This window comes from Ranitomeya imitator, chromosome 6, assembly GCF_032444005.1.
Source record: "Ranitomeya imitator isolate aRanImi1 chromosome 6, aRanImi1.pri, whole genome shotgun sequence".
NCBI lineage: Eukaryota > Metazoa > Chordata > Amphibia > Anura > Dendrobatidae > Ranitomeya > Ranitomeya imitator.
In genome coordinates this window covers 180,422,839-180,450,474 of record NC_091287.1, presented here as the reverse complement: position 1 = coordinate 180,450,474, position 27,636 = coordinate 180,422,839, and the positions used below count along the sequence as shown (strand labels likewise).

At 42.8% G+C, this 27,636-nt stretch overlaps 1 protein-coding gene across 4 annotated transcripts in view; it reads left to right on the top strand.

Annotated features, from left to right (window-relative positions):
• Positions 1-19,574, top strand: part of TERT (telomerase reverse transcriptase) — a 196,190-nt gene extending 176,616 nt beyond the window's left edge. The window contains exons 14-17 of one of the 4 annotated variants that reach the window (XM_069730357.1): positions 7,682-7,759; positions 10,485-10,609; positions 17,081-17,218; positions 18,902-19,574. In XM_069730357.1, coding sequence (XP_069586458.1) covers positions 7,682-7,759; positions 10,485-10,609; positions 17,081-17,218; positions 18,902-19,005 — 445 coding nt within the window. In that variant the 3' untranslated portion in view covers positions 19,006-19,574. Of the gene's footprint in view, positions 1-7,681; positions 7,760-10,484; positions 10,610-17,080; positions 17,223-18,901 lie in introns of those variants that run through there. The other 3 variants (XM_069730358.1, XR_011314016.1, XM_069730359.1) reach the window with 3 other exon arrangements.
• The last annotated feature ends 8,062 nt before the right edge of the window (positions 19,575-27,636 follow it).

Below are 27,636 nucleotides of genomic sequence, written 5' to 3'. Positions count from 1 at the left end.
GGCATCACCAAATACTCAAAATGGCCCTCAGGCGTATTAAATGCGGTTTTCCACTCATCACCCTGCTTAATCCGCACAAGATTATACGCACCCCGAAGATCAATCTTAGTGAACCATTTAGCCCCCTTAATGCGAGCGAACAAATCAGTCAACAATGGCAAAGGATACTGATATTTGACCGTAATCTTATTCAAAAGACGGTAATCTATACAAGGCCTCAAGGAACCATCTTTTTTGGCCACGAAAAAAAAACCTGCTCCCAAAGGAGATGAAGATGGACGGATATGTCCCTTTTCCAAGGACTCCTTAACATAATCCCGCATAGCAGTATGCTCTGGCACTGACAGATTGAACAAACGACCTTTAGGAAATTTACTGCCAGGAATCAAATCTATAGCACAATCGCAATCCCTGTGAGGAGGAAGCGAATTGAGCTTAGGCTCCTCAAAAACATCCCGATAATCAGACAAAAATACAGGAACCTCAGAAGGAGTAGATGAAGCGATAGAAATCGGAGGTGCATCATCATGAACCCCCTGACATCCCCAGCTTAACACAGACATCGTTTTCCAGTCCAAGACTGGGTTATGAGTTTGTAACCATGGCAGACCAAGCACTAAGACATCATGTAAATTATACAGTACCAGGAAGCGAATCACCTCCTGATGAACGGGAGTCATACGCATGGTCACGTGTGTCCAGTACTGAGGTTTATTCATAGCCAAAGGTGTAGAGTCAAGTTCCTTTCAAAGGAATAGGGACTTCCAGAGGCTCCAGACTAAACCCACAGCGGTTGGCAAATGACCAATCCATAAGACTCAGGGCAGCGCCTGAATCCACATAGGCATCGACAGAAATGGCTGATAATGAACAAATCAGAGTCACAGACAGAATGAACTTAGACTGTAAAGTACTAATGGCAACAGACTTATCAACCTTTTTTGTGCGTTTAGAGCATGCTGATATAACATGAGCTGAATCACCACAATAAAAACACAACCCATTTTTCCGCCTATAGTTTTGCCGTTCACTTCTGGACTGAATTCTATCACATTGCATTGTCTCAGGTGCCTGTTCAGAAGACACCGCCAAATGGTGCACAGGTTTGCGCTCCCGTAAACGCCGATCAATCTGAATAGCCATAGTCATAGACTCATTCAGACCTGTAGGCGCCGGGAACCCCACCATAACATCTTTAATGGCCTCAGAAAGGCCATCTCTGAATTTTGCAGCCAGAGCGCACTCATTCCACTGAGTAAGCACCGACCATTTCCGAAATTTCTGACAATATATTTCTGCTTCATCTTGCCCCTGAGAGAGAGCCAATAAAGCTTTTTCAGCCTGAATCTCTAGGTTAGGTTCCTCATAGAGCAAACCCAATGCCAGAAAAAATGCATCCACATTGAGCAACGCAGGATCCCCTGGTGCCAATGCAAATGCCCAATTCTGAGGGTCACCCAGCAGGAAAGATATTACAATTTTGACTTGCTGAGCAGGGTCTCCAGAGGAGCGAGATTTCAAAGAAAGAAACAACTTGCAATTGTTCCTAAAATTCAGAAAACTAGATCTATCTCCAGAAAAAAACTCTGGGATAGGAATTCTAGGTTCAGACATAGGAGCATGTACAACAAAATCTTGTATATTTTGAACCTTAGCAGCAAGATTATTCAGGCTGGAAGCCAAACTCTGGACGTCCATGATAAACAGCTGAGGTCAGAGCCATTCAAGGATTAAGAGGAGGTAAGACGCAGCCAGGCTGCAATTGAGGCTAGGCAGCAAACTCTGAGGGAAGGAAAAAAAAAAAAAAAAACTTCCTCAGACTACTTTTCCTCCTACTTCAGCCAATACGATTACCACTTTTCGGGCCGGCGATACTGTCATGATCCCAATGGCAGGGGATCACAAAAGGACAAGCACACAAAAAACAGAACAAGCTCTAGGGTGATGGAAACTGAGCTGACCGCGATCCTGGACCTAATTCACAACACTAGCAGTAGCCAGGGAAAGTGCCTACGATGATTCTAGACGTCTCGCGCCAGCCGAAGGACTAGCTTCCCCTATTAGAAGAAACAAAGACCTCTCTTGCCTCCAGAGAAACACCCCACAGAAATAGCAGCCCCCCACATGTAATGACGGTGAAATGAGAGGAAAGCACATACGTAGTAATGAAAACAGATTCAGCAAAATGAGGCCCGCTAAAACTAGATAGCAGAGGATACAAAAGTGAACTGCGCGGTCAGCGAAAAACCCTACAAAAAACCATCCTCAAATTACCTGAACTCATGTGCCAACTCATGGAACATGAGGAGTAATATCAGCCCACTAGAGCAACCAGCAACAAGGAATCACATAACTGCAAGCTGGACTAAAACAAAAATAAAGCAAAACGTGGAACAGGAAAATCAAAAACTTAGCTTGTCCTGATGATTACAGAAGTGGAAAGCAGAGGTAACAAGACACACTGATTACATTGATCGCCGGCGAGGAAATGACAAGAAAGCCAGGTTAAATAGGAAACTCCCATATCCTAATAGAACAGGTGGACCCCAGAGACCGCAGAGAACACAAGTCATCCAGTACCATCTGTAACCACCAGAGGGAGCCCAAAAACAGAATCCACAACAGTATATATCACAGACACGTAGTATATAGCACAGACACGTAGTATATAGCACAGACACGTAGTATATAGCACAGACACGTAGTATATAGCACAGACACGTAGTATATAGCACAGACACGTAGTATATAGCACACACGTAGTATATAGCACAGACACGTAGTATATAGCACAGACACGTAGTATATAGCACAGACATGTAGTACATAGCACAGACACGTAGTACATAGCACAGACACGTAGTACATAGCACAGACACGTAGTATATAGCACAGACACGTAGTATATAGCACAGACACGTAGTATATAGCACAGACACGTAGTATATAGCAGAGACGTAGTATATAACACTGTCCATGCAGTATATAACACAGGCCACGTAGTATAGAGCACAGCGATGTAATATATACCACAGCCACGTAGTATATAGCACAGCCCGCATAGTATATAGCACAGAGATGTAGTATATAACATAGCCCATGCAGTATCTTACACAGCCCACGTAGTATATAGCAATGTGGGCACCATATCCCTGTTAAAAAAAGAATTAAAATAAAAAAGTTATATACTCACCCACCGTTGGCTCCCCGGATCCAGCCGAGGCATTTACCGATGCTCCTCGCGACGCTCCGGTCCCAAGAGTGCATTGCGGTCTCGCGAGATGATGACGTAGCGGTCTCGAGACACCGCTACGTCATCATCTCGCGAGACCGCGATGCATGGACTGGTCACCGGAGCGTCGCGAGGAGCGGGAAAGACCTCGGCTGGATCCGGGGGGGCCAACGGAAGGTGAGTATATAATTTTTTTTTATTATTATTATTTTTAACATTAGATCTTTTTACTATTGATGCCGCATAGGCAGCATCAATAGTAAAAAGTTGGTCGCACAGGGTTAATAGCAGCGTTAACGGAGTGCGTTACCCGCGGCATAACGCGGTCCGTTAACGCTGCCATTAAACCTGTGTGAGCGCTGACTGGGGGGGAGTATGGAGCAGGCACTGACTGTGGGGAGTGGAGCAGCCATTTTGCCGCCGGACTGTGCCCGTCGCTGATTGGTCGTGGCCGTTTTGCCGCGACCAATCAGCGACTTGGGATTTCCGTGACAGAAAGACAGACAGAAGGACAGACAGAAAGACGGAAGAGACCCTTAGACAATTATAAAGTAGATATCTTCCCAACCGGTTGTTTTCCCTCAATCACTAATACCCCTTATTTGCCTTATTTGATTGACAGCTGTGGATTCCTTTAAAGAGCCAGAGAAGGGTGTAGATAAAAACCAAGCTGTACTTGGTTTGAACAGTTATTCTGTGCTGACCCTTTATTAGCGTTCCAAACTGCCGCTGCACTGAAAGCCCAGCTCCTGGAAGGACATGAACTTTATTCCTCCCGGCAGCCTTAGGTTTTCAGTCATAGGCATGCAGCCAGCCTGGCTTCAGTCACCACTCAATACATAGTGAGCAGTAGCCTTAAACCACGTTCTGGAATTCACTGATACCTGGAACAGCAGCGTATTAGTACAGAGTCGGCTGTCAGTCAGTTCCAGGGTGTGGTTACAGCCATTGCTTACTATGTACTGAGCAATGACTGAAGCCATGCCTCTATGACTAAAAATAGATATAAAATAGATATAAAATATCTGTCCGGGTCGCACAAGTGTAATGCGAGTGTCATGCGAGTACAATCTGAGTTTGCACACTTAACATCTGATTTACAACCGAACGCAATGCGATTGCTATCCGATTGCAATGCGATTTTAGCATGAGCTTTTACATAGATAAATTATCTGCCAGTTACACATCGTTTTGAAAGGGAATATTCTTCAAAACATATATATATATATATATATATATATATATATATATATACTGCTGAAAAAAATAAAGGGAACACTAAAATCCCACATCCTAGATATCACTGAATGAAATATTCCAGTTGTAAATCTTTATTCATTGCATAGTGGAATGTGTTGAGAACAATAAAACCTAAAAATGATCAATGTAAATCGCAACTAATATCCCACGGAGGTCTGGAGTTGGAATGGTGCGCAAAATCAAAGTGGAAAATGAAGTTACAGACTGATCCAACTTCAGTGGAAATGCCTCAAGGCAAGGAAAATCTTTAGTGTGTGTGGCCTCCATGTGCCTGTATGACCTTCCTACAACACCTGGGCATCCTTCTGATGAGGCGGCGGATGGTCTCCTGAGGGGTCTCCTCCCAGACCTGAACTAAAGCATCCGCCAACTCCTGGACAGTCTGTGGTGCAACGTTGCGAGACATGATGTCCCAGAATTGTTCAATCGGATTCAGGTCTGGGGAATGGGCAGACCAGTCCATAGCTTCAATGCCTTCATCTTGCAGGAACTGCTGACACACTCCAGCAACATGAGGTCTGGCATTGTCCTGCATTAGGAGGAACCCAGGGCCAAGCGCACCAGCATATGGTTTCACAAGGGGTCTGAGGATTTAATCTCGGTACCTAATAGCAGTCAGGCTACCTCTGTTGAGCACAGGGAGGGTTGTGCAGCCCTCCAAAGAAATGCCACCCCACACCATTACTGCTCCACTGCCAAACCGGTCATGCTGAAGGATGTTGCAGGCAGCAGATCACTTTCTACGGCATCTCCAGACTCTGTCACGTCTGTCACATGTGCTCAGTGTGAACCTGCTTTTATCTGTGAAGAGCACAGGGCGCCAGTGGCGAATTTGCCAATCCTGATGTTCTGTGGCAAATGCCAAGTGTTCTGCACGGTGTTGGGCTTTGAGCACAACCGCCATCTGTGGACATCGGGCACTCAGACCATCCTCATGAAGTCGGTTTTTAACCATTTGTGCAGACACATGCACGGCCCCCTTCACGTCTCCAGGTGTACTGGCCTGTCTCCTGGTAGTGCCTCCAGCCTCTGGACACTACGCTGACAGACACAGCAAACCTTCTTGCCACAGCTCGCATTGATGTGCCATCCTGGATGAGCTGCACTACCTGAGCCACTTGTGTGGGTTGTAGAGTCCGTCTCATGCTACCACGAGTGTGAAAGCACAACCAACATTCAAAAGTGACCAAAACACCAGCCAGAAAGCATTGGTACTGTGGTGTGTGGTGTGTGGTCCCCACCTGCAGAACCACTTCTTTATTGAGTGTGTCTTGATAATCACCAACAATTTCCATCTGTTGTCTGTTCCATGTGCACAACATCATGTGAAATTGATTGTCAAACAGTGTTGCTTCCTAAGTGGACAGTTTGATTTATGAGAAGTTTGATTTACTTGGAGTTATTTTCTGTTGTTTAAGTGTTCCGTTTATTTTTTTGAGCAGTGTGTGTGTATATATATATATATATATATATAGTACAAACCAAAGGTTTGAACACATCTTCTCATTTAAAGATTTTTCTGTATTTTCATGACTATGAAAATTGTACATTTCACACCGAAGGCATCAAAACTACATAACACATGTTGAATTATATAATTAACAAACAAGTATGAAACTACTGAAATTATGTGTTGTATTCTAGGTTCTTCAAAGTAGCCACCTTTTGCTTTGATGACTGCTTTGCACACTCTTGGCATTCTCTTGATGAGCTCATCAGTATACACCCACTGCCGGCATAAAGTACATCAGTTTAAACTTAGTGTCTGTAGGAAGCGGACCTGGATCTGATCCCAGATCCGCATTTTTTCATAGACACCCCCTGGAGGCTTCTAGACCATCCAGATCTTCTCTCACAAGGCCACCCTCTTCCACCAGAGTCAACAGTCTCTGAGTTTAACGGCATGGCCGTTGAGGCCGCAGTCCTGAGGAAGGCTGTTTTTTCCCACCAGGTCATTCAGACCATGATTAGAGCGAGAAAACCAGCATCTTTGCGTGTCTACCACAGATATTGGAAGGCCTTCTTCCGGTGGAATGAGAACAACAGTTTGGTCCCTATATCCTTTTCTCTTCCTTCAATCTTTGGTTTTCTACAAGCGGGTATTGACTCGGGTCTATCGCCCAGTACTCTTAGGGGCAGGTTTCTGCTCTGCCAATTCTTTTCCCTTAAAATCTGGCTTCCCTTTTCCATGTAAAGACCTTTCTTAAAGGAGTCGCCCACCTGGCGCCTCCTTATCGTCCTCCTATAGACCCATGGGATCTTATTTGCCATTACGTCCATCAGGAGACTTTCTGAGTTAGCGGTATTATCCTGCCGTTCCCCGTTCCTGATTCTACATCAGGACAAGGTAGTTCTCAGGCTTGTTCCTTCCTTCCTACCTAAGGTGGTCTCTTCATTTGACATCAATGAAGATATTGTCCCTCCTTCTCTATGTCCCTCTCCGGTCCATCCCCTGGAGAAGTCCCCCCACAAGCTGGATCTGGTCAGAGCTATCCGAGTTTACCTTTCAAGGACTGCTTCCTTTCGTCAATCCGCTGCCCTATTTATCCTCTCTGAAGGTCATCGTAAGGGTCTTTGAGCTTCTAAGTCCACTATTGCCCATTGGATTTGTTCGGCAATATTGGAGGCATACCGCATTCAGGACAAACAGCCTCCTCTGGGGGTGAAGGCTCACTCTACTCGGGCCGTGGGGGCTTCCTGGGATGTTGGCCACCAGACCTTGGCTTTACAGATTTGTAAGGCCGTGACCTGGTCATCCTTGCACACCTTTGCAAGGTTTTACAGGGTTCATACCCATGCCTCGTCTGATGCAGGCCTGGGAAGGAAGGTGCTGCAGGCGGCGGTTATGCACCGGCCGACCTGAGTCTGTTTTCCTTGCATCCTTTCTGTTTCCCACCCTAGGGACTGCTTTGGGACATCCCAACATTACCTGTGTCCCCCAATGAAGCCATAAAGAAAGAGGGATTTTTGGTATTCACCGTAAAATCTTTCTTGGAGCCTTCATTGGGGGATACAGCACCCTCCCTAACTGTACCACTTTTGGGCCTATGTGCCTTTGTTGTTGGGTTGGTACATATTTTGAGTTTTGGTTGCTTCTCCTACTGCTTTAATACTAACTGAGGTACTTTGTGCCTGTCAGTGGGTGTATACTGCTGAGGAGGAGCTACAGTATCTTCCTTTTTTGCCTAGTGTCGGCCTCCTAGCAACAGCAGCATACACCCAACATTACCTGTGTCCCCCAATGAAGGCTCCAAGAAAGATGTTACGGTGAGTACAAAAAATCCCTCTTTCCTGCACTTTTGGTACAAAAATCTTAAAGGGAACCTGTCACCCCTCCCCCCAGGCGTTTTTAAGTAAAAGAGCCACCTTGTGCAGCAGTAATGCTGCATTCTGACAAGGTGGCTCTTTTAGTTCTGGGTGCTGTAACTGCCGAAATAATCAGTTTTCTAATTTGTCCTAAATACCTTTTCTTCAGTCCTGGAGGCAGGCCTTTCCCCCCTGCTGCAGACGCCACACAGCCGTCACTCAAATCTTCTTGGCGCCGCCTCCTCAGCGCTGTTTTGAAATGAGCCGGCGCCTGCGCTCTTTTCTCCTGCCTTGGGCAGGCGCAGTGAGCGCTGCCCTTCTGTCCTCATATGCAGTCCAGCTGACTGCGCCTGTGTGGACGCCCTGCCTGTGAATCCCAGTCCCGCAGTGTCTTCTTATTGATTCATACTATGGGGCTGGGATTCACAGGCAGGGCGTCCGCACAGGTGCAGTCAGATGGACTGCATATGAGGACAGACGGGCAGCGCTCACTGCGCCTGCCCAAGGCAGGAGAAAGGAGCGCAGGCGCCGGCTCATATCAAAACAGCGCTGGGGAGGTGGCGCCAAGAAGATTTGAGTGACGTCTGTGTGGCGTCTGCAGCAGGGGGGAAAGGCCTGCCTCCTTGACTGAAGAAAAGGTATTTAGGACAAATTACAAAACTGATTATTTCGGCAGTTACAGCACCCAGAACTAAAAGAACCACCTTGTCAGAATGCAGCATTACTGCTGCACAAGGTGGCTCTTTTAGTTTCAAACGCCTGGGGGGAGGGTGACAGGTTCCCTTTAAGGAAGTTGCATCATGCTTTTTGGGGGGCACTAAAGTTTATCAGCATGCACAAGAGACAACAAAAAAAGCAGCAGAAAATACGCAGCAAAACCTGCTTTTTGTAAGCAGCATTTTTACTGCCAATAGAGCAGGTTTTGCCTGCAGAAAAAACACAACGTGTGAACATTTATGCGTACACAGCAACAATCAGAGTTGGTTCTGATTCCTATTGCTGAAGGCAGGTGCTGGCTCCTTACACTAGTGTGTGTACATTGCATGTTAGAAAGTGGTTAAAATGCATTTAATATGGCTCAATAGTTGGATTGAGAATGTCACACAGCAATGTGTCCTGAGACCTTACATTCTACCACACACCCACCCGCTCTACAAACCTCTGAGTTTGGTTAAAAAAAAATTTGCCATTTCCTGAATGATCGATAACATTGAACATTGTAGATATAGGATAATGTTTCCTTTTCTATTTCTTTTAAATGGATTATGGTAATATACATTTTCTTCTGCACCAATACATTTAAAGTGAACCTGTCAGCAGGATTGTGCTCAGTAACCTACACACAGTGTCAGGTCGGCGCTGTTATACTGATTAAAATGATACCTTGGTTGATGAAATTCATCTTATGGTTGTTCTTTAAACTTTATTTTCAGTTTGTAGTTAGAGATTCTCGTGCCCTAAGGCGGTGTTGGTGCATGTGGTGCTCTGATTAGATATTCATAATGCAGACTGCTGACAGGTTACTGAGCCCTCAGTGACCCGCCCTATAGTTTGCATAATAAATACCTAACATACTGAAGAGAGAGACAAAAAATGCAGCATAATTGCATGGTTAGTGTGGCAATAATACATTTTCTTGATGTTATCCAGCTAGGAAAAAAAAACATTTTGAAAATGGAGCCACCTGCGCTTTAACAACTCTGTGTCTAGCTGTGATCCGACAGCTGCTATTGCGCATGCGCAGCTGGCGCCATCTTACTGGAGAAGAAAAAAAAATCCTCCTCCAAGATGGCGCCGCCCGAGCCTGCTCAGTAGTAGCTCTCACAGCTAGACACAGAAGAGCTGCTACTGCGCATGCGCCGGCAACGCCATCTTACTGGAGAAAAAAAAATCTTCATCCAAGATAGCGCTGCCTGCGCAGTAGCAGCTCTCAGATCAGCTATGGACACCAAGTGCTGCTACTGCGCAGGCGAGGGCGGCCATGAATTTTTTTTCCTCTCCAGTAAGATGGTGCCCCCGGCACACACCCAGTAGCGGCTATCGAATCACAGCTAGACACCGAGATCTACTACTGGCGCCATTTTCAAATTGTTTTTTGCTACTGCGCAGTGTGCAGGTGTCGGGAAAGGTCAGAGATCCCCAGCGCCTGCACACTGCAGGAATTTGCTGTGCCCTCAACAGGCAGATAAGTATGCCTGTGCAGGAGCGCGATGCCGGGGAGCCATGAAGCAAGTAGGAGTGCGGCGTCACAAGAAGATTGGAGGTGCCGGAACGGGACCTGTGATAGAGAGTGGCGGCTGTATATCGAGAGCGGTGGCTGTTACCGTTCCCTCTCACAGCGTTAGCCGCCGCTCTCTATTTTCAGAGTAGTGACTGAAACCCGAACGTTGCCAGAAGGAAGTAACTTAATTTCCTTCTGCAAGTGTGGGTCTAAGTGCAGGCGCCGGGCACAACTCTATTAACCTGCAGATTATTATCCCCATATCTGCAGGTTAATAGTGTTTTTTGATGTGTCAAGTTCCCTTTAAGCTAAATTGAAGACAGTAATAAAAATCGCCTATTATGTATTCTTTGGATAATTTTAGGAAGTCATTTCCTGCTTTTGTTTGTAATTATGTTTTCATGTTAATAAAGCTATAATTTCATTCATTTCTTAACATCCCGAATATTGTGTTTGCTGTTGTAGGTTTCATGTTTGTGTTCGACAACTTCCATTTGATCAGAGTATAAAGAATAATCCATTGTTCTTTCTCACTATAATTTCTGACATGGCAGCTTGTTTCTACGTTATTTTGAAAGAAAAAAATAAAGGTATGTTATGATAGTAGCGCATATTAACATAGTATTTAAGGTTGAAGGAAGGCTTTAAGTCCATCTAGTTCAACCCATAGCCTAACCTAACATGCCCTAACATGTTGATCCAGAGGAAGGCAAAAAAAACCCATGTGGCAAACTTTATGCTCCACATTGGGGAAAAAAAATTCCTTCCCGACTCCACATATGGCAATCAGACTAGTTCCCTGGATCAACGCCCTATCAAGGAATCTAGTATATATAACCTGTAACATTATACTTTTCAAGAAAGGTATCCAGTCCCCTCTTAAATTTTAGTAGTGAATCCCTCATTACACCATCATACGGCAGAGAGTTCCATAGTCTCACTGCTCTTACAGTAAAGAATCCATGTCTGTTATTATGCTTAAACCTTCTTTCCTCCAGACGTAGAGGATGCCCCCTTGTTCCTGTCTCAGGTCTATGAGTAAAAAGATCATCAGAAAGGTCTTTGCACTGTCCCCTCATATATTTATACATTAAACCCCTTAATGACAGCCAATACGTCTTTTAACTGACCTGAGATATTAGGGAATAGCCTCCCCACCCAGGTGACAATCCAGCAGCTGTTGGCTGTCCACTATAGCTGACAACTTGCTGTATAAGCCACGATCAGTGTTTGCACCGTCCAAATATGTTTAACCCCTTAGATGCTGCTAATGACTACTTCATTATAAATGGTTAACAGAGTGTGGGGGCTTCCTCTTTATCCCAATTGGTGCCCTCAGATCATGATTGTGTGGTCCTGATGTTTGCCATGGCAATTCATGACCAAATAGCGGCCTTAAGTTACCTTCACACATCGTTAAGGATATCGTTGCAACGTCACGCTTTTTGGTGACGTAGCAACGATCCCGCTAGCGATATCTTTATGTGTGACAGCGACCAACGATCAGGCCCCTGCTGGGAGATCGTTGGTCGTGGGGAATGATCAGGACCTTTTTTTGGTCGCTGATCACCCCGCTGTCATCGCTAGATCAGCGTGTGTGATGCCGATCTAGCGATGTGTTCACCTGTAACCAGGGTAAACATCGGGTTACTAAGCGCAGGGCCGCACTTAGTAACCCAATATTTACCCTGGTTACCATTGTAAAAGTAAAAAAAAAACACTACATACTCACATTCTGATGTCTGTCACGTCCCCCGGCGTCCACAGGGTTAAAACTGCTTTCGGCAGGAGCGCTGCTAATGCACGCGCTGCTGCCGAGAGCTTCCCTCCACTGACTGTCAGTACCGGCCGTAAAGCAGAGCAGAGCTTTCAATGTGATTGGGTATGAGCTATCCCATTTGGGGAAGACATCTTCCTATAATAATGTGGGTGTGCGATACTACCGCCTTTTTTTTAGCGGGTTCTGCAGTACGCAAGCATAAATTGGAGCGCCATCCTTTATGTTATATGGTACTGACCGATGTGGCAGTGCGTGTGTACGGCTCGGATGCGGTCTTCTCTGTATGGCCGCCACTATTTTGGCAACAGTCATGTGCGGTCTGAGATTCAGAACCGCGTACTACGCATGCGGGATTTGTTGAATATTTTCGCGTCAGTAAGCGCTACCAGTGCGCCTGTGGGAATTTTGTGCTGTTGACTGCGCATGCTCGGAAGTGAGCGCGATGAGGACAAGTGCCATCTTTTTTATGGTACTGACCGCTGTGTCAGTGCGCGGCGTGGGATGCTGTCCTCTCCGCATTACCGCCCCCATGTGGGAACACGCATGCGTGATTTGGTTAGCATCACTGCTAGGAAGTAAGCGATACCAGTGTGATTGTGCTTTTTGGAGTGCTGATACCTGTGCATGCTTGGAAGTAAGCGCTAGGAGGAGGGGCACAATTGTACCTATAGCGTTTCTATTGTTCCGTGACATCCGCTGTTCTGAATCAGGGACAAAAAGATAGGGTATGTTACGGTCTGCTATATCTTTGTGCACTCTCTCTCACACATGTGGGCTGCATTAATCAGCGGCCCTTTTTAAAGCCCAGCCTTCTGCTACACTGCATACCTGCAACCAGGATGTCATGACTGCCGTATGTTGTATCCTCTGGCACCGTTTTTTTCCATTAGCCTCCTGACGAACTGTCATCATGGAAGGGAAACGCGTTGAGGCGTGTTTGTATCATGTGGACTCCAGATAAGATTTTATCTTTTTGTTCAATGTGACTTACTGCATTTGGTTGGCATTTTGTACCTGTTGGGAATTGTGCAATAGGGGAGAGTTGTAATAGTTAATTATCTGTCTTCTATGGGGGAACATCTCTTGGTTTGGTAAGCCGCATTATGATTATATGACATGACCTAAAGGGCTTCTTTGGAGACCAATGTGACACTTCACTGGTGTAACAATTCATACAGTGATTGATGTGTATTTATATCTGAATGAGGTCTCTCTCTTGTATCTCTGTTTGGCGCAGTAATCAGGATAAAACTCCTGCCTGTTGCCCTTGAGGTGTTTGTCTACCATTTGGACCCCAGATAAGAGCACGTTGTGTCTTGAGAGGTTGTGCAATAGTGGAGAGTTGCAATATTCAATTATGTATCTTCTGTGAGGGAACATCTGGTTCTGTCGGCCGTAGTATTGTCTTTTTGCATGACTCAAAGAGGTGTTTCATGGTTGCCTCCGAAGATTGGTATAACACTATAATAGCAGAACAATTTGTTGTTTTATATGAGATACCCCTACTGAATTTTTTTGCATGTAAGCCTTTTTGAACTTATTAATCTGAGTCTTTACTGTCCTTTGCACTCTTTCCCCTTTTTTCTTCATACACACGTGGTTCCCTCACCACCTTTATTTTTGAGAGGTGAAAGAGTAAGTTTGTAGAGTTACTGAGGGTCAGCCGACTGGAGCGGGGGCGCCACTGACGTTTATTTGTAGGGTGCCAACCTCCGCTGTCAGGCAGGGATAGTGCTAATAGGGTTGTATAAGGGCCAGTTAGTTTAGGCCTTCTTAGATATCATTTTCTTTACCCTAGCCTGTTGTTTGCTCATCTGGAGTTCCATCTTTTAGTCATGTATGTTATAAGTTTATTGTATTTGGCTCCTTCTCTTTAAGCATATTGTCTGCTTTTTGTAGGTTAAGGTATCACCCCTTATAGTTTACTCCCTACGTTCCTTTCTTTTTTTTTCATGGCACGCTTTATTGTTGTACCCGGTTTATTTGTGTGTTCCGACTGCATTGTTTCTAGGGTTCAATAGTGTGTATCTTGGGTGAGCCGTCGTTGAGTGGGGGCGCCATTTTGCGTACAAGATAGGGTGCCCACCTCCGCTGCTAGGAAGGGTACATTAGGGAGTAATAGGGTGGAATAGGAGCCTGAGGTATTGTGTTTTTGGATGTGGGTTTGTGGTGAATTGTCAAAAGTTTTTAGTAGTCATTAATAAAGTTACATTTTTTAGGTATTGGTTTTTTTTTGTTAAATTATTAGATTACCATACCACTATATCTTTATTCTTTTTTTTTTGTCTAATCAAGAAGTTTCCAATCTATGGCACTGTAGCTAATCTCCCTGGACGTTGATGGCAGGGAAAAATTGATGAAAGGTTGCAACGCAGGATAGTCCGGATGGTTGATAAACAGCCCAAATCAAATTCCTAAGAAATTGAAGCTGTCCTGGGTGCATCAGTGTCAGTGTGAACTATCCATCAATATTTGAGTAAAATGAAACGCTATTACAGGAGTCCCAAGTGCATTTCCATGCTGACACACAAACCTTAAAATAGCGATCAAAGTGAAAAAAATAAAAGTCCCATAGAGAAACTAAGTAAAAAAGTGAAAAAAATTATAAACGTATATATTAAAAAAATGACAAAATACATAAAAAAAAATACCCATAAATGCATATTTTTATGTAAAAGAAAGTACACATATTTGATATTGCCACGTCAGGAACGACTTGATCTGTTAAACTGTCAAAACTAATTAACCCCATTCAGTGTATGCCGTAAAAATCCCTAAAAAAGTACAGTTATATGAAAAAGTTTGGGCACCCCTATTAATCTTAAGCTTGTTTTATAAAAATTGTTTTTTTTTTTGCAACAGCTATTTCAGTTTCATATATCTAATAACTGTTGGACTCAGTAATGTTTCTGACTTGAAATGAGGTTTATTGTACTAACAGAAAATGTGCAATCTGCATTCAAACAAAATTTGACAGGTGCATAAGTATGGGCACCCTTATCATTTTCTTGTTTTAAATACTCCTACCTACTTTTTACTGACTTACTATAGCACTTTTTTTGGTTTTCTAAGCTCATTGAGCTTTGAACTTCATAGCCAGGTGTATGCAATCATGAGAAAAGCTACTTAAAGTGGCCACTTGCAAGTTGTTCTCCTGTTTGAATCTCCTCTGAAGAGTAGCATCATGGGCTCCTCAAAACAACTGTCTAATGATCTGAAAACAAAGACTATTCAACATAGTTGTTCAGGGAAAGGATACAAAAAGCCGTCTCAGAGATTTAACCTGTCAATTTCCACTGTGAGGAACATAGTAAGGAAATGGAAGAACACAGGTACAGGTCTTGTTAAGGCCAGAAGTGGCAGGCCAAGAAAAACATCAGAAAGGCAGAGAAGAAGAATGATGAGATCAGTCAAGGACAATCCTCAGACCACCTCCAGAGAGCTGCAGCATCAATTTGCTGCAGATGGTGTCACTGTGCATCGGTCAACTATACCAGGGGTCCCCAACTCCAGTCCTCAAGGCCCACCAACATGTCATGTTTTCAGGATTTCCTTAGTCTTGCCCAGGTAATAATTGCATCACCTGTGCAATGCAAAGGAAATCCTGAAAACATGACCTGTTGGTGGGCCTTGAGGACTGGAGTTGGGGACCTCTGAACTATACAACGCACTTTGCACAAGGAGAAGCTGTATGGGAGAGTGATGCGAAAGAAGCCGTTTCTGCAAGCATGCCACAAACAGAGTTGGCTGAGGTATGCAAAAGCACATTTGGAGAAGCCAATTTCTTTTTGGAAGAAGGTCCTGTGGACTGATGAAACCAAGATTGAGTTGTTTGGTCATACAAAAAGGCGTTATGCATGGTGGCCAAAAAACACAGCATTCCTAGAAAAACACTTGCTACCCACAGTAAAAATTTGGTGGAGGTTCCATCATGCTTTGGGGCTGTGTGGCCAATGCCGGCAGCGGGAATCTTGTTGAAGTTGAGAGATGCATGGATTCCTCTCAGTATCAGCAGATTCTTGACAATAATGTTCATGAATCAGTGACAAAGTTGAAGTTACACAGGGAATGGATCTTTCAGCAAGACAATGATCCAAAACACCGCTCCAAATTTACTCAGGCATTCATGCAGAGGAACAATTACACTGTTCTGGAATGGCCATCCCAGTCCCCAGACCTGAATATCATTGAACATCTGTGGGATCATTTGAAGAGGGCTGTCCATGCTCGGCGACCATCAAACTTAACTGAACTGGAATTGTTTTGTAAAGAGGAATGGTCAAAAATACCTTCATCCAGGATCCAGGAACTCATTAAAAGCTACGGGAAGCGACTAGAGGCTGTTATTTTTGCAAAAGGAGGATCTACTAAATATTAATGTCACTTTTCTGGTGGGGTGCCCATACTTATGCACCTATCAAATTTTGTTTGAATTCAGATTGCACATTTTCTGTTAGTACAATAAACCTCATTTCAAGGCAGAAACATTACTGTGTCCAACAGTTATTAGATATATGAAACTGAAATAGCTGTTGCAAAAAAAAAAACACTATTTTTATAAAACATTAAGCTTAATAATAATAATAATCTTTATTTTTATATAGCGCTAACATATTCCGCAGCGCTTTACAGTTTAAGATTAATAGGGGTGCCCAAACGTTTTCATATAACTGTATCAAACTATGATTTTTTTTAACATACCGCTTGAAAAAAGTGAAATAAAGCATCATCAAAAAGATGAATGTAAATAAAAATGGTATAGCTGAAAACATCATCTTGTCCCACAGCATACAATTAAACATATATCAGCAGCGCTGCATCGGATAGGTGGGACAGCGGGCACCGGATAGGATCCTAATGTACAGAACCTCCATTCTGTACATTAGGATCCTATCCGGTGCCCGCTGTGGGAGATTATTTACCACGAGCCTGTTTACTGATTGATTCCCTTGGCAGCCTTGCACTTTATTTCTGTATCTATCTCATCTGGGCAGCCCGCACCGGTGGTTATCCACATGTCCCATCCTTATGCACTTTTTGATATAATTACCTATGTATACTGTATGCACTTTTTATGGTGTGTAATTTTTCATACAATAAAGTATTATTTTTTATAGTTCCTATTGACTCCTGTTGTACTCCGTTTCATCATTCACAGTCCTAGCAGTAGTTGGTTCTTTGACTTTGCTATATGCAGTCACAATATGTTTTTAATTTCTATTTTTTGTGTACTTTTATTCAGTAGACTCTAAAAGAAAATTGCGTTATTTATTGTTTGCAGATTTTATTCTTGGGACCAAAAATGCTTCTGGACCATTTCCATTTGAATCGGCACAATGGCTAAATTGTCATGCATTTCTTACAAAGCTGTCGAATCACAAGTCATTGTACAAGACCCTGCTTTTCCCTCTTTGCCATTGTAAGTAGATTATTTACCAGTGATTTTTGTCCAACCTTGTCTCTAGGCAGATAGCAACTCACTTGGGAAACGAAGTAACAAACTGCAATTGACCCTTCCGATCCCTGTACAGACTAGAGATTCTGACCCTGCAGTCACTAGTGGTTCCTTCATAAGCTGAGATAGCTCTAACCACAGACTAAATGATGACAACTTGGATCTATGCTGTCTGAAAGGCCGTCAAGCTCTTCACGTTCCTCCTAAATAATCGGAGGACCGAGCAGAGTGCAAGTTATCTAAAATGGGAAATTGTGCTGAAATAGGAAGGGATCCCAGAATGAGTAAAATAAACAACAAAATAAAGGATTAAGAACGTACTGTTAGAGAATATGCTGCCTACTTCCTAAAAAGAGGATAGAAGCAGGGAAAAGAACAAAAACCGCAGAGAGAGAAGCCCTAGCTGGTCTGTCACTGACTGGCTTAAACTACAGCAGAATGGCTGGACATCCAAATGAGACTGTCACCAGCAGGAAATACAAACGGGGGAAACTATATAAAGTGGCATCTGAATGGTGATAGGGCAGACAAATGAAAACATCTGTTACTCTAAATAGATTAAAGGTGTACCTGCTGTGGCTCGGCAGATAGAGAAGCCAACCACAAAGCACAGGCTTGAGGGTTCGAACCCAGACCCAGAGTGCCAAGCCTTTTAAATGTCTAGGTGGGTGTTTAGTTTTTTTTAATTATTGTTTAGGAATACTTGATTTCAGATGGCTGAGAAACTTTGATCACTCAAATGATATTGTAGCACAACTATAAATATTTTTTAAGAGCCAAGAGGAGAACACCGAACATTGGTCTAAAAATGAGTGTGGGACATTGCATAGGAAATAAAACACCTTTATTAGACAATGGGTGGCAATAGATGGCACTGCACGCAGCAACATATCCGCACCTGAATAAAAACAGTAATTGGATGAAGATGTAAAAGATGATAAAACAAAATGAAGAATTAAAAATATCAAATCAAGGGGGGGCAACAAAAGGATGATATAAGGTAGCAAAACTATGTAAAAAACTGATCAAATATAATCTGTTAATATGTCAATATGTAATAAATATACTAATGGAAAATAAATAGCATGAGAAACCTATTGGACCAGAATGAAGATATGCATGTCATTGCACGTTGCCTGGAAGTTTGCATAGACACAGTGATGTGATTAGTGCTGACAACCTAATCATATGTGGAGGATAGGTGTCACAAGGAGAATTTTAGTGATGCTAAACAAAGATATGCACACACATAGTTAATATAAACCTGTAAAAACAAGAGTGAGCATGCATATACAACAATAGTATATACTTAATAGCAGTGTGTGCAAAGAGTCTGTGTAAAGAGATATGAATATCCAGGCAGCGGAGGTTACCTAGTAGATGGTCCCCAGTCTAAGTGCGGCGCACACCCCAACGCACATTTCGGAACAAGTCCTTTGTCCTTCAAATACAAATATTTTGTAAATACAATTGAGATTGTTTTCAAATTAAATTACTATTGTCAAATGTGTAGTGATAAATGTAATTAGAATTGGTCAGTTGTTTCGCTTTTTTTACCCCTAATATCTAATATTAGAATGATGATTGATTTGCATGCATTTTTCCCTAAAAGTGCAACATTGACACACCGTGTCCCCTTCTCTCTAGGCAAAAAACAACTTTCTAGAATGCTTTCAAAAGAAACAGTTGGCATTCTTAAAGAAGTGACTGATGCATCCTTTCATAAAGATTTTTCCACAATAATGGACTAACTCAGCTTCATATTTATATTTATCATATTGAAAATATTGTAATATTTTGGTCCAGATGGACATTGCAGTGAATGTGTAAATAAAATTTATAAGTTTGTATGTGCATTCTTTTTTTATATTTCTAGGTGTTTAAAAATAAAACTTATTGGCTCCTTATGTATTTAGTGCTCTCCTTGCTTGGAAGTTTGGGTGGACGGCTGTCTTAGTAAGTTTGAAGTTGTCGTACTCCTTCCATTTTTTGATGATAGATTGAATAGTGCTCCATGAGATATTCAGAGCTTGAGATATTTTTCTTCATAACCCAACCTTGCGTTGGTCTTTTTTTTTTTTTTTATAATCTATTTTAGTGTTTTATGATATTTACTACAATGCTTTACTATGATGCCTTTATTACATCGGTATACGTCATTAACATTTAAATCATACGGGCTCGTACCTTGCATTTATTATCTTTTGTACTTTAGCCCTATCTGACTGTATGAACCCTGAAGGGCATACCTTATGGTATGTTATCTCTCATTAGCCTAGAATCTTGTGTCTTGTATATTTCTTCCTATTTTAATTATTGTTAAAATAAAATTTATATTTGTAATATCTTCTGTCTTGCACTTTTTTCCATTGGGTTTTCTAGCTTTATGAGCAGTTTATGGCCTATTTACTATCTTGTTCATGATATCTATATAGGTTAAATATTTTTCTTCATAACCCTGGTCTTCTCCACAACTTTATCATGACCAGTTTGGTGTGTTGCTTGGTTTTCATGATGCTGTTTGATCCCTAATATTCTCAAACAAACCTCTTAGACCTTCTCAGAATAGCTGTGGTTATACTAAGAATAAATTACAGGCAGACTCAATTTACTAATTATGTGACTTCTGGAGGCATTTGGTCAATAATTATTTTAATTAGGGGTATCCGAATACAGAAGGGCCAAATACAAATGCACGTCACAATTTTTACATTTATGTTTTTAAAATTGGCAATCCATTTATCATGTCCTTTGCACTTCAAAAATATATTTCTACTTTTTGTTATATACACGTAAAATCCCAATAAAATACTTTTATATGGGTTGTCCTGTCTTAAGTTAAGTTTGCATTCACTCTGTGACTGCAGACTTGTGAATCCTCACATAGCGTGCACTGCGCAGTGTGAGGATTCTCCAGTGCCAGAAGCCGGTGACCATAAGTATGTGATGTGCATACATCTGGACACATCCAGACTGGAAGGGCACAGCCTCGCTCAGTGCAACTATATAGTATTGAGAGAGGCCGAAATCTGTCTACTCGGAATGTGGCCAGGAGTATTCATATACCGTATGCTTAAGTCCGGATAACCCCTTTAAGTTTGTGGGTGTAATGTGAAAAAATGTGGAAAAGTTCACAGGGTTTGTAATGTGAACAAATGTGGAAAAGTTCACAGGGTTTGAATACTTTTTCAAGACAATATATATTTATTTCTTGTGCACGTGGTTGTGGAACCACTGTCACGGTCTGGAGAGAGCCTGGAAGGGGCGCAACTAAGCGACGACCTGGTTCTTCACTAGAGCCCCCGATGGTGTGGTTAGACTTGAACCCAGGTGGATGCCAGGTGCTACTCCAGGACAGACCTCAGAGCTGCAGCAGATGACCACCAAAGGGGCAGCGAAGCAGGACCTGCCAGAAACTGAATAACAGGGGGACGTACGGCCGGTAGACAGAACTGATACTGTAATAGGAACAGACAGGATAGGTTCAGGAACACAGGACTGACTACTCAGTTACAGGATGACAGGTTCAGTCTGTACTGGTGAGGTTAGCGGTATAGGTGAGGACAAGATGGATCAGGCTCTGGAATTGGTAAAGGCAGGACAGGATCAGGTTACAGCAAGGCAGACAAGAACCAGTTAAGACAGGGCAGGAAGGAAAGACTGAATCAGGTTCAGGGAGCACAGGTACAGGGACCTCACAACTTGGTAGCGGGAAACACACTGAATGCTAAAGTTGCTACGGCATCTCCCAATAGGGGAGGGTACCTTAAATATTAGATGTCTCCCAGCTATTGGCTGGAGACGTCTTCAGAAGTGCACTTCCCCTTTGAGGCAGGGGGAATGCGCCCTAAGAGACCTGCGTGCCACGCACAGGTCCTAGGAGGAAACAGATGCTGAGGGGCGTGGACGAGTAAGTGAACATGCTGGCGTTCCAGCTGGGAAGTGGAAGGGGCACGTGAAGGGGTGTATCCACTGTTGTAATGGAAAGCAACATTTTTATTTAAAAAATACCATCAGGAACCTTTTCAACAGTTTTATGTGGAAGGTCTTCTCATCTCGTGGGTTTTTAGTCATTTTAGCAATAATCATATCCTACTTTGGGTCAAGTCTGCTAGGTGTGGATTATGTGTCCAGAGTAGGTGAAGCCACAAAAATAGGTTGATGGAAATCTAAGTGCCATCTGTGGATCTGTCAATTAGTGTTTTTATTGTTTGCATTTTATAATCAGAAACCTGTGTAAGAATGTAATTTGATAATATTGATAACAAAAGATATGATCATGTCATATAGTACTATGGGAAATAGTCCCATGGTATCTACTACTTTTTAAAGTAGGCTATACACATGAAATATCTATCAGTAGACTATTTGTTTAGCAGACCATTATCTCTTACATCTTCTCCATGCACATGAGCATTCAGCTCTGCCGAACATTTATATGTTTGCAATCAGGAGAGAGGAAAAGAAAGCCACTGCCAGAAAATTCTGAATCGATTTATCTCCTCTGACATCAAAAGGATCATGCATTGAAATTCCAACTGCCCAACATTATCTGTTGGGCAAAATCAATCGGGAGAACAGACACGTTAGATGGTCAGTGAGTTTGTTCAACTTTCTTCTAATGTATAGAATAAGTAGGGTAGAGTGAGTTTACAGAGTGTCCCAGAAGTCTGATAGGTAAAATCCAAAGTATGTAATCAAAGAGAATTGACAAGAAAGGTTTAAAGTTGTTTTCTGAGTTAAAGCACCAATCCAGCATTTTTTTTCTATTTCACTGTTGGAGTAGTGCTTAAAATCCAGGTCTCCTGTTTGTGTCTCCAAGTCTCCTGTGCCTATGTGTTTTCAATGCCGCTCCGGTCCGTCTCCTGTAGTTTGTGACCTGCTGGCTTCTACTACATTTCATAGAGCGAGCTAGAGGCCACTAGTCAATGTAAGTCTATGAAAGCCTCGTTCTGGCTCTCATAGATTTGCATTGAGAGCTTATAACGTTAGTTAGAAGCTTAGCTCACAAGCTGTCGCTGCAAGACCACACTGAAAAACTGTGAACCAGCAAACATTATTAGAGGACAGGGGACATTATAACAGGATTAGAGACATTATTACAGGATGGCTGCCAGAATTACTATATGGGGCTATTTGTAAAACTATTACTGTATGGGAACGTTTGGAGGTAGAAAAAAGGAAAACATTTAAAAAAAATAAAAAAAAGTAGAGAAAATAATGGAATAATATCTGAGCACTAAAAATGCTGTTTTATGTAAATATTGAAGTAAAAGAGGAGACCTGTACCATAAAATAACCCATTTGATAAAGACCATCGAAAAAAAGAAAAAAAAAACACTTAAAAAAAGTAATGTAAAAAAATAATGGCATCCCTGAAATCGTAATTTTCTCCCTCAAAAAACGTGGGCCTTCATAGAATAAAATGTGAATATGTAAGGCCCAATTACCCAGTGAGGTAATGGGAAGTAAAAACAGAATATCATCTGCAAAGAAAAGTACCCTATATACTCGTGTATAGGAAGAGATTTTCAGCACATTTTTTGTGTGTTGAAAACGCCCCCCCCCTCGGCTTATACACGAGTCATTGTCCAGAAAGCCGGCGGGGGAGGGGAACGGCGGAGCAACGGCAGGAGCCGGCGGCTGTGGCACAGGTACAGCTGCAGCCCTTGGCTAACAGAAGACATCATACTCACCCTCCTCGCGCCGCTGCTGCATCTCCGCCGCTGCATCTCCGTTGCCCCGGCGCCGGCAGCTCTTCCTGTGCTGAGCTGTCACTTGGTGCCACCCAATAAGGTAATGAATATGTACGTGTCTCCACTCCCATAGGCGTGGAACGCATATTCATTACCTTAATGAGTGATACCACGTGACCGTTCAGCACAGGAGAGGAGAGCTGCCGGCGCTGGGACAATGGAGATGCAGTGACGGCACGAGAAGGGTGAGTAGGATGGGGGGATGGATGTGAGCCATGCATACAACGATAGGACGGGGAGAACCGAGCCATGCGGAACCGGGGGAGCCACACATGCCAGGACAGGGCAGCCGCATACCAGGACAGGGATGAAGGGACAATGCATACCCGATTTATACTCGAGTGAATAAACTTACCCAGTTTTCCGTGGCAAAAGTAGGTGCCCCGGCTTATACTCTGGATGGCTTATACTCAAGTATATACGGTAGTTTTTGATGGACTTAGGTAATTTCAATTCCAAGAAATATTACACTCAACATTTAAATTGAAGCACCAAGAAGGGACGGATAGACATGTAAATTATATACAATGATGAAAAAAATTAAAACATTTTCAAAAACATGTTAATTTATTATTGCTTATTAGTGCCACATGCAGAATTATACACATGTACATGCCTTGGCATGCTATCAGAGAGATTATTAATGGTTGTCTGACAAATGTTCTGCCACTCTGTCATTGGGTAGATAAATCAATAAAGCCCCCGTCACACATAGCGAGATCGCTAGCGAGATCGCTGCTGAGTCACAAGTTTTGTGACGCAACAGCGACCTCAGTAGCGATCTCGCTATGTGTGACACGTAGCAGCGACCAGGCCCCTGCTGTGAGATCGCTGGTCGTGTCGGAATGGCCTGGACTGTTTTTTGATCGTTGAGGTCCCGCTGGGTAGCACACATCGCTGTGTTTGACACCTTACCAACGACCTCGTTGACAGGACGTCCCATTGAATCGTCATGAAATAGCATTGTTGTACAGGTCGCTACAGGTCACCGCATCGCTGCTGCGTCGTTGGGGAGATCGCACTGTGTGACATCTCACCAGCGACCACATAGCGACGCAGCAACGATCCCTGATAGGTCGTATCGTCGGGATCGCTTAAGCGTCGCTATGTGTGACGGGGCCTTTAGATCCACAGCTTGTAACATAGCTATTAAGCTGGCAGTTTCCTTTACAATTGTCAACTAATGATGTCCCAAACGTGCTTTTTGTGAGATCAGATCGGAAACATTGCATGCTATGGTAGCATGTTTAGGCCGTTTAGGCTGCTCACAGTATCCAAAGCCACATGCTGTTTGGCGTTGCCATGTAGACAATGACTACTGGGACACTTTGTAGAAATGGCCGGATCGCTGGTTCCATAAGGCTACGTTCACATTAGCGTTGCGCGCCGGTGCGTCGGCGACGCAACGCACGACGCACAAAAAACGCGCGCAAAAACGCTGCGTTTTGCGACGCGTGCGTCGTTTTTTGACGAAAATCGGACGCACGAAAAATGCAACTTGTTGCATTTTCTTGCGTCCGACGCTAGCGTCGGAAACGACGCACGTGTCGAAAAACGCCACCCAAAAAACGCACGCATCCCCTATGTAAAACATAGGGGCGCGTCGCCGCTGCGTCGCCGACGCAACAGCGACGCACATTAGCGGAACGCTAATGTGAACGTAGCCTAACTGATCCCTTCTGTACTGAAAGTGAAAATGGACATCACATACCAAGTCTAGGAAGTCAAGCAGTGTCTACACAAACCATCAGATGGCATTTGCATGACAATGGGCCACAAGTCAAAGGTTCATCTACAGGATTCCCATTGACCTTATGCCACTGCACTTAAATGCTATCATGGTGCAGAGCAAGACTGGAATGGAGATCTATTCACTTCAACAATGAGTCCCGCTTTTGTCATGTACACAATGAGATGGTCTAGAGACTACATGGGTAATGTCATGAAGAGGCCTTAATGAATTTAATGTCATACTGTTCAAGCTTCCTGTATTATATTGTGTAGGCTTCATTCAAGGTACATATATACACACAAAAGCAAAATAAATATGTTGCGCATCCACTCAAATATCATATACCTGTAGATGTAATACACAACAACATACAGTATATAGTAGATCATAGTTTATTAAATCCTAAAAACTTCATAGTTCATGGTAACCATAAATACAGGGGAAGACAGATTTTTAGATGACAAAATACGGGATGTTACGGGGTACATATAATATTTTACAATAATCATAATTCCAAAGCTAAGTAGTCCACAACCACCTCTATTAATAAATTAAACCACATAGGTATCATAATTTAAGGGTATGTGGACATGGAAATATATTAGTAGTATAGTAATCGCAGTATTAGATGCCCACATTAAAAGATCCTCAAAATAATGGAATAAAATATATATAGCACATATATGTAAAGGCAATTATGCCATAGTATAGACATATAATAATGTGCTTAACCTCTATACCCCCAAGGGTGGTTTGCACGTTAATGACCGGGCCAATTTTTACAATTCTGACCACTGTCCCTTTATGAGGTTATAACTCTGGAACGCTTCAATGGATCTTGGCGATTCTGACAGTGTTTTCTCGTGACATATTGTACTTCATGATAGTGGTAAAATTTCTTCGATATAACTTGCATTTATTTGTGAAAAAAATGGAAATTTGGGGAAAATTTAGAAAATTTTGCAATTTTCCAACTTTGAATATTTATGCTCTTAAATCACAGAGATATGTCATGTAAAATAATTAATAAGTAACATTTCCCACATGTCTACTTTACATCAGCTCAATTTTGGACCGAAAATTTTTTTTTTGTTAGGGAGCTATAAGGGTTAAAAGTTGACCAGCAATTTCTCATTTTTACAACACCAAGTCATTTTAAGGGGTCTATATGATAGAAAATAACCAAGTGTGACACCATTCTAAAAACTGCACCCTTCAAGGTGCTCAAAACCACATTCAAGAAGTTTATTAACCCTTCAGGTGTTTTACAGGAATTTTTGGAATGTTTTAAAAAAAAATGAACACAACTTTTTTTCACAAAAAATTTACTTCAGCTCCAATTTGTTTTATTTTCCCAAGGGTAAGAGAATAAATTAGACCCCAAAAGTTGTGCCATTTGTTCTGAGTATGCCGATACCCCACATGTGGGGGTAAACCACTGTTTGGGCGCATGGCAGAGCTCGGAAGGGAAGGAGCGCAAAATTGACTGGAATTGAGATGGGACGCCATGTTGCGTTCGGAGAGCCCCTGATGTGCCTAAACATTGAAACCCCCCACAAGTGACACCATTTTGGAAAGCAGACCCCCTAAGGAACTTATCTAAATGTGTGGTGAGCACTTTGAACCCCCAAATGCTTCACAGAAGTTTATAACGCAGAGCCATGAAAATAAAAAAATATTTTTTCTTTCCTCAAAAATTATGTTTTAGCAAGCAGTTTTTTATTTTCACAAGGGTAGCAGGAGAAATTGGACCCCAATAATTGTTGCCCAGTTTGTCCCGAGTATGCTGGTACCCCATATGTGGGGGTAAACCACTGTTTTGTTGCACATCGGGGCTCGGAAGGGAGGGAGCACCATTTGACTTTTTGAACGCAAGATTTGCTGGAATCAATGGTGGCGCCATGTTGCGTTTGGAGACCCCTGATGTGCCTAAACAGTGGAAACCCCTCAATTCTATCTCCAACACTAACCCCAACACACCCCGAACCACACCCCTAACCCCAACACACCCCTAATCCCAACCCTAACCATAAACCTAACCCTAATCCAAACCCTAGCACCAACACACCCCTAGCACACCAAGTGCTTCACAGAAGTTTATAATGCAGAGCCGTAAAAATAAAAAATCATATTTTTTCACAAATATGATCTTTTCGCCCCCAATTTTTTATTTTCCCAAAGGTAAGAGAAGAAATTGGACCCCAAAAGTTGTTTTGCCATTTGTTCTGAGTACGTCGATACCCCCACATGTGGGGGTAAACCACTGTTTGGGCGCATGGCAGAGCTCGGAAGGGAAGGAGCACTGTTTGACTTTTCAATGCAAAATTGACTGGAATTGAGATGGGACGCCATGTTGCGTTTGGAGAGCCCCTGATGTGCCTAAACATTGAAACCCCCCACTAGTGACACCATTTTGGAAAGTAGACCCCATAAGGAACTTATCAAGCTGTGTTTTGACAGCTTTGAACCCCCAAGTGTTTCACTACAGTTTATAATGCAGAGCCGTGAAAATTAAAAAAAAAATTTTTTCACAAAAATTATTTTTTAGCCCCCAGTTTTGTATTTTCCCAAGGGTAACAGGAGAAATTCGACCCCAAAAGTTTGTTGAGTACGCTGATACCCCATATGTGGGGGGGGAACCACCGTTTGTGCACATGGCAGAGCTCGGAAGGGAAGGAGCGCCATTTGGAATGCAGACTTAGATGGATTGGTCTGCAGGCGTCACGTTGCATTTGCAAAACCCCTGATGCACCTAAATAGTAGATACCTCCCAGAAGTGACACCATTTTGGAAAGTAGACCCCCTAAGGAACTTATCTAGATGTGTTTTGACAGCTTTGAACCCCCAAGTGTTTCGCTACAGTTTATAATGCAGAGTCGTGAAAATAAAAATTA